Below are 7,269 nucleotides of genomic sequence, written 5' to 3'. Positions count from 1 at the left end.
AGAGAAGGCACAGGTGAGCAAAGAATCACTGCAATTAAATACAGGCTTTAGAACTAGTAAAGTGTTGGTGCTGGGCTTGGTTTTTCCAAATCCTTCAATCCCACCCAGCAAATGTAGCCATACAACATAGGGATTCCAGTGCCTGCACCTCATTAATATAGTGGGAGAAAGGCAGATGCTGTGTCCGTGCTGACCGTCTGCAGAGCCCAGACACATTCCTGCCTAGCAGGGTTCCTTATTTATGATTACGTTGGAACTGCCAGCAGAGACATATGTTGCTAAGGGTCGTTTATTCTTGTTTGTAAAATGTATGGCTGCTCCTAGCTTACATACTGTCAAAACTGGAAGAACTGGCCCCAAAATCTCTTGCTGCATGATTGGATCAGACGCCTGTACATCTGTTAACGCTGTAGGAGCTGTAAAATGAAATAAGTTTCACTATAACTCAAGCACCTCTATTACCACCACAATGTGCAAGCAGCAGAGCCGGCTGCTGCTCTTGCAGAAATGACACAAACATACATTTTGCCAAGTTGTATGTAAATTTATTCCCTCTGCTAACACAGAGAAGGAAGGGCTGGTGCCCCCACCCTGAAGGATGCACTAGGGCTGCATCCATGGGGGGAAGTCTTGGGGTGTACACAGCCACACTGCACTGCTTCTGTCAAGCTGGAGATGTAACAGGGACCACCTCTGCCATTGGGTCAAGTCCTCTGCTCTTGAAATACTCATCTGGAAGGAGTCAGAACTAAGCTCTAGAAATGCTTCATCTCATGCTGCTCAGTGCTGCAGAGAGCCAATACAACCCATCCACCTGAACACACAACCAGAACCTGCCCAGAGCACAGTACTATCAAATGGAGGAACTACCAGGCTGCAGTGCAAGTCACGGACTCGGGATGCAAACAGCAGCAAGAAGAGCTGTCTGCTCCCAAAATATGCCCCTGCCCCACTCCAGGTCAAGCAATCCAGCTCTGCTCCATACCTCATGTGCACGGTCCCAGCACCTCACTGTGCACAGAACCAGCCCTGACAAGCTCGTGCTCACTTCTCGGTGCCGTAGAAGCAGGCATTTTGCAGGCCTGCCTGTCTGTTGCCAGCTTTCTGCCTTCGTAGCATCTGCTGCGAGATTTCTTTTTGCTGTTTCTGATGGTGCCATATGCCTCAGTGTCAAAACAATGGTGCTTGCACACTGACTGGGAGCCCTGGGCCACGCTCCCACCGAGCCCTCGCCCCAGCTGAGCCCCAGAGCCCACGGGGCTGCCCCAAGCACTGCAGGGAAGCAGGACCAGCAGCCACGGCTCTGTGTGATACGAAGGGCCTCACAAGCACCTGCTTACACTGAAGACAACAAACTCCCCTTAAGGGCTATCACAGCACCCTGCAAGACTGCACAGCATTTCTCCAAGCATATTCTAGAACACCGATCCTCTCCAAGGAACCCTGCCAGGTCCCTTCCAGGCTCAGAGCTGCTCTCAGCCACGTAGGCAGTGCCCAGGGAGCCTGGCTCAGGGCTGCCAGAGCACGTGTGCCAGGAACCAGCCTGAAAAAAAGGGACCCCCAAGTACCCAGCAGCCTCCATGCCCACCCCAAAGCCTGCTGGCAGAGGAACTGATGCCCCAAAGCTCTGCTCCCACTCTGCTGTGCACTCTGCACATTACACCCTGTGGTTTCCCTACCCCTTTGGGAAAAGAAGAACCACCATCCAATCATCATACCAGGTTTATTTTTTCTCTTTCCTGCATTGTTTATACAAGAGATGTACCAAGGTCTCCACAGCAGCAAGTCTTCTATAGAAAAAATAGTCATTAATCTCCCGTGGCAAAGCCATCCCTGTCCTACAAAGGACACCCGTGCAGAATACAGCAGTGCAGGCAGGGAATGGGTCTCAGCCTTCTGTTCGGCTGAAATCGTATCAAAGACTCTCAGTTGTACAGGAGTCAGCTACTCAAAAGAAATATTATTGTTGCACACACGGTCACCAGGGTGCTTACTACACAATCACATTTTATCTGCTAGCTACAAAATCGGATGTACTGTCTGGTAGTGCAATATTTCCAGGTTGGGAGAGACCTGGCTAAGACCACATTAAGATCTTTTCTAGAATTGTACTCCTGAGGAACAAAGGGAAAAAAGAGGAGCAAAGATTTTACTTCATTGCGTTCAAAGCCTTTCACACAATGATCACTGTGCTCGTTGAGAATCCTAGGAATAGGATGGTGTTATACTTTAATTAGGGATGGTACAACTCAGAGCCTAAGCCTCTCAGCTACACAGTTAACAGCCTAACGCTGAAATGCTCTTTAAGTAAAAAAAAAAACAAAAACAACACAAGAACAACCCCAAACAATTTCTGCCATCATCTTTATCTTCTTTGGACTTAGTCCAGCATCTTGAATTCTCGGAATGCAGACATTTGTGTCCTTGCTAACATTTCCAATCACTCCTGCTTTCTATTACTGAGATGATTAAGAAAAAGGACTCAACACTGCTTTCCAGATGCATCTCCAGGCACCTCCATTTTCTCTGGAAATCAGTTAACGCCATATAGAACAAAGAAAGATAAAGCAAAGGGCATTTCTGTACTCTGGGTTGAATGCTGCCATGTATTTTCTAGTCTGACATGCAGCACACAGTGGTTAGGGTGGTTAAGAGGGCCTTCCAGAGAGCCCAGGAACCTCCCTCTGTGTTTTGCTGAGCACACCTAGGCAGAGGAAGGTGAAGCTGCAGAGACATGACGGATCAGGCTCTGGATATCAGTAGAAACTCCAGGAAGGCTCCACGCCTTCCCAACACACACATGCACACCCCCACTCACACCCTTTCTTTCACAAACAAAACCTGAAAAAGCTGCCTGTTACAGGCAAACATCAGCTTGTAAAAATAAGGCCAGAAAGAGGCAAAGCAACTAAAACAAAGACTTTGGCAACAAAGCAAATGTGGCTGTTACACAGAGGCCAAGTCTGGGTTCACAACAGCGCATCTCCCTAACAAAAGAGATTGCAGACAAAGTGAAACTTCCATCCAAGTAGTGAAGCTTTGCCAGCAGAGGTTTTCAGAAGGCTCTGGGCAGCCTGACACACTCCCCTTCCAGAAAGCACAGGGGGCACCCGTCCCACTGCAACTCTGCTGGGGAGCGAGGGCTACCCAAGCCATGTGCCAGCTTCCAGCTAAATAAAATTAAACCTTTTCTGCTCCCAAACAAATTCCAACCACCCCTTTTGTCCAAATCACAGCTCTAGCAAGAGCCTGGCAGAGGCACAGCTGGCTCAGCACGCTGACCCCCCCATGCCTGCTGCTTGAGCTCTTAACCTACAGTGCTCCAAAGCCTTCCTGAGAATGGCAGGGTCCATCTGCTTGCATTTAACCTGCTGCATCTCGAGGCTGGGCTAGTGGTTCATTCTCTGAGACAAATGCAAGGGCCTTACATGGAGTAAGGGCATCAGAAAGCCCTCACGCGTTACCTGACCTGAGTAATGAGTGCCTGTTTGTGGCACGTCCAGCACTGCAGCTTTGTGCTTGTCTCCTTGTGGGCTCGGTCCCATTTCTGCCTTTATGCAGCTTTTCACTGATCGGCTTCCACCCAGTAAGAAACCAGACCATCTCCTGGGAAAGGAAAAAGAAATATTCCTGCAGAGGCAGCCGCCTGCTGAGGGTATGACGGTCACTAATCTGACTGGCACTTTTAATGTTCCTTTTATGCTCCCCCGGGGTTTGCTTTTAAAGATGATTTACGTGGGTGTCAAGTGAAGAGTATTGGATCAGGCCCATCGCCTCCTTCATCCTGGAGGAGTGCCCAAAAAGAGCCAGCCCTGTCTAGCCCAGAAGCTCTTCCCTGTTAACCTCTACGATCAGCTGCATCTCTCCAGCCCTCGAGTGAGCAGTCAGCCCCCACGGAGCTGATGTGCTGTGTGCGAAGGCCTCCACCTCCAGCAGCAGTCAGCAGCCCTGAGAGCCCTGTTGTGGAGTCCAGGGTCACGGCAACTAGGATAACTCGAAGCCAGTGTTCATGCTGATGGCATAGCGCAGCTTCTCCCGCAGAATGCTCTTCTTGCTGTAGTTGGGAAGCTTGAGGAGGTTGAAACACGTGGAGGAGGTTGGGAGACGCCCACCTGGCTCTTTCTTGCGGATGGTGAAGAAGCCCCGTAGCACACTGCCCAGTGTGTCACCGGTGTCCTGGAACAGGGCAGAAATGCTGAGCTCATTTTGCATATACACAAGGCAAAGAGGTGCTAACAGAGCTGGGAAGAGGGAGAATCAGATCCTAAAACCCTGTCCTCCCACAGCTGCTAGCAATGAGCTGCTTTTAACTCCAAGTGCCATTACACAAGCAGGAGGCACCGTGGAACAGGATCAGAAGCATGAGGAGGTCATGTGTGAGGAGAAAGCACAACTCTGCAGGTTAGCATGAAGAGCCCAGCTGCTGCTGTGTTGGGAAGGAGGGAGCTACAGCCATATGCATTCGGTTAGTGAAAGGCTGTTTTCACCTTCATTTGTAGAATACACATCTTTATTGTTTAGTTTCCTGGTTGGATAGAGATGAGGAGGCTGGGCAGGGAAAGAGGCCTGCCAGAAGCGTGGCAAGGAATGCATGAGACACGAGCCAGCAGGCTGCCTACCTGGTCATCAGAGACTTCCACACAACGGATGGAAAATGGAGGCTTGAGGTAGGCAAAGCCCAGAAGTGGAGGCCTAGAGCAGCTGGTAACAAACTGAAAAAGTGATGGACAGTGAAAGACAGCAGCAGTGAGAGCAGCCTGGCTGTAACAGACACGTGGCTAATGCAGTCACAGCAAACAGCTGCTCAGACTGGCATCTGAGCACCCCACCATACAATACTGATGGGCTTTGTGCTCAGCTCTTCTAGCCTTTGAGAACTGCCATCCATGCAGCACTATTCGTGTTAACAAAAGAGCATTTATAGAACTCTGCTTCCAGGGCACCCCCACCAGGGGAGCAGAGTGTCGATTTTAAGGCACTCAGCATTCTGATATTCTTTCTATTAGGGCAGAAAACAGGTAACAGGAGGAGAACAGCACTGACTCAACTACCCCGAATTCCAAGTTGGGCTGAAGAGACTGCACTTACCTTCAGAAACATGGCTCTCTCCTCAGGGCTGAAGTCATTGGCTAGGATGTCCCACAACCAGATAATGACCCGATGACTCCCATGGAAGCCCCCATAGTACACTGTGTGTTTTCTGGAGAGAAAAAGGTTGTGACAGGTTTGCATCCCACTGCAGCAGCAAGGTCACAGCTGCCAGCACACAAGTGCTGGAAGGATCAGTACTGCTACCATGAGTCAGGGTTCACTGCTATAGCAAACGCTGCCAGCACAGAGCCCCACAAATGCTTACTGAGTGCTTGATCAGAGGAAAGGACAGAAATTGTGCTCTTGGGAACCACTGCATGCCAGTAGAGGAAAGAACCCTTCGCATTCATTAACACTTTGTCCAGATTAGCTTCAAGGAACTTAGTATTCATTCAATTTCCTTCCATCTGCTCGTAATTCCCATTAGGACAAACAGATAGGTGGGAATGGATCAGTCTCCTGCAAACCTCCAAACGACCACAGAGTAACAACAGCTTGATTTGCTGAATGAAAAGACCAGCAGACTCGGTTGGTCACTTACTTTAAGTCCTCGAGGTCAATCTCAGCATTGTCACCAGAGATCAGTCGCTGCAGCTCTGGTGCAGAGAACATACGAATCCACTCAGGCTTAATGATCGACCTGAATCCGCTGATGAGCGCTGCTGTCTGACTCTTGATCTGTGTGTGCATCCGGAAGTGAGCCATCAGATGGATGTAGCTGATCCTGTGTGCGAAAGGGAAGGTGGCAGCCAAAGAGCCAGAGCAGCAGAGAGATCCACCTCAGACTATGAAATACTTTGCTATTTTTGCCTTTTTTTCAATACCTTAAGACTAAGGGATCGTGCTTTGCAGAACCCTCACTGCACCTGGAATTAACACACTAAGAAAACTGAGATTTTCACCTTCACCCCAGTAGTGCAGAAGAAGAGACACGCTGTTTATTAAAAGGAGGCACCAGACTTCCTCTGCTTACCACCAGCCAAAACAAGAGAGCTTGCTGCTCATCAGCTCCGAGGCAAACACCACCACATTCATGTTGCCTGTGTTTTCAGCAAGGTAACCTCACTCTGTCATTGAGAGAAAGAACTTTTTCCTGGATTGCTTCCATTTTATAATACTTGTGCTCCCTCCCAGCTACCAATTTGTGCGTTCATCTGCACAAAAGCTTCAAAGTTTCTGCTGTAAGAGAGCACAGCAACATACAGGACTTTCAACTTCCTCCCTGAGCTGACTTCTGACAAGCCACAGAAAGATCCTTTCAAATGCAAACTCCTCAGTAAGAGCTCAAGAGGGAAAAAGAGTGGGCACATCAGATTGCAAAGCACACTAACAAAGATGAATCTTCAGGTAGGATCCAGCTTTCATTTACCATTAAAGAGAACAAACCCCAGATTACCAGTTCTAACACACATCTGCACAATAAGTATTTTATCTTGCATTTACGATCACTGAAGGGTATAGCTAAGAAAAAAAAAATGAAGGGAACAGAAAGGTGGGTTTGGTTTTCAGGCTCTGGAGTTGACATTTATGATAACTATCTAAAAGCCGGTTATCTGTGAAAATAGCTACAGGGCTCAGTGTCTCCTCTGATTTCCTGTGTCTAAAGTACGACTGTCGACTACATTTGAATTCACCACTGTCTCTTCTGAAGAACAGTGCTTTATACAACTGCCACATGTTATCATTTTGAGAAGATCTGTCTGCTCCAAGGTGTCTTTGAGCATCTGTGCCCTCTGTGTTCACGACTGTGTGCCTGAATTGCTTTGAATCCATCTGTCTGCATCTATCACCATCATTAAATCCTGCAGAATCTCACAGACTGTGTGCCTTTGACCTCAGAAACACTGTTGCAAGAAGTAAATTGTCAATTTCTATTTTGCAAATCGAATTTAATACAATTTCTGCCGATGAACTGTAACCAGTAAATTCTATTAAGATATTTATGGGCTCCTTCTACTCTAATCTATCTCAATTCATTCCAGATGCAAGCCCAAGGAACTAGAATAAAGTATTTTGCAGTGGTGACCTTAAAAATCTAATTGCTGTACTTACTTATTTTCATTGGTAACGGGAATGGTCTTCCCTCCAGGAACAAGTTCATGGCAAACAAGCTGAGGGAAGAAATGATTGTATTGCTAATTACTGCCTGGAACCACAATGGAAAGAAATGTCACGCTA

At 48.0% G+C, this 7,269-nt stretch overlaps 1 protein-coding gene across 6 annotated transcripts in view; it reads right to left on the bottom strand.

The window, feature by feature from the left end:
• Window positions 1–1,706: 1,706 nt before the first annotated feature.
• The window catches only part of UBE3B (ubiquitin protein ligase E3B), a 19,953-nt gene continuing 14,390 nt past the window's right edge, over window positions 1,707–7,269 (bottom strand). For 5 of the 6 annotated variants that reach the window (XM_019621064.3, XM_085238818.1, XM_085238817.1 and 2 more), the window contains 5 exons: window positions 7,144–7,202; window positions 5,633–5,815; window positions 5,089–5,200; window positions 4,620–4,712; window positions 1,707–4,176 (listed from right to left, as the gene is read on the bottom strand). In XM_019621064.3, the coding sequence (XP_019476609.2) occupies window positions 3,985–4,176; window positions 4,620–4,712; window positions 5,089–5,200; window positions 5,633–5,815; window positions 7,144–7,202 (639 nt within the window). In that variant the 3' untranslated portion in view covers window positions 1,707–3,984. The remainder of the gene's footprint in view (window positions 4,177–4,619; window positions 4,713–5,088; window positions 5,201–5,632; window positions 5,816–7,143; window positions 7,203–7,269) is intronic. The other variant, XM_010720223.3, reaches the window with a different exon arrangement.

This window comes from Meleagris gallopavo, chromosome 17 (genome assembly GCF_905368555.1).
Source record: "Meleagris gallopavo chromosome 17, MGAL_WU_HG_1.1, whole genome shotgun sequence".
NCBI classification, from domain to species: Eukaryota; Metazoa; Chordata; class Aves; order Galliformes; family Phasianidae; genus Meleagris; species Meleagris gallopavo.
This window is presented reverse-complemented; position numbering and strand designations above follow the sequence as displayed.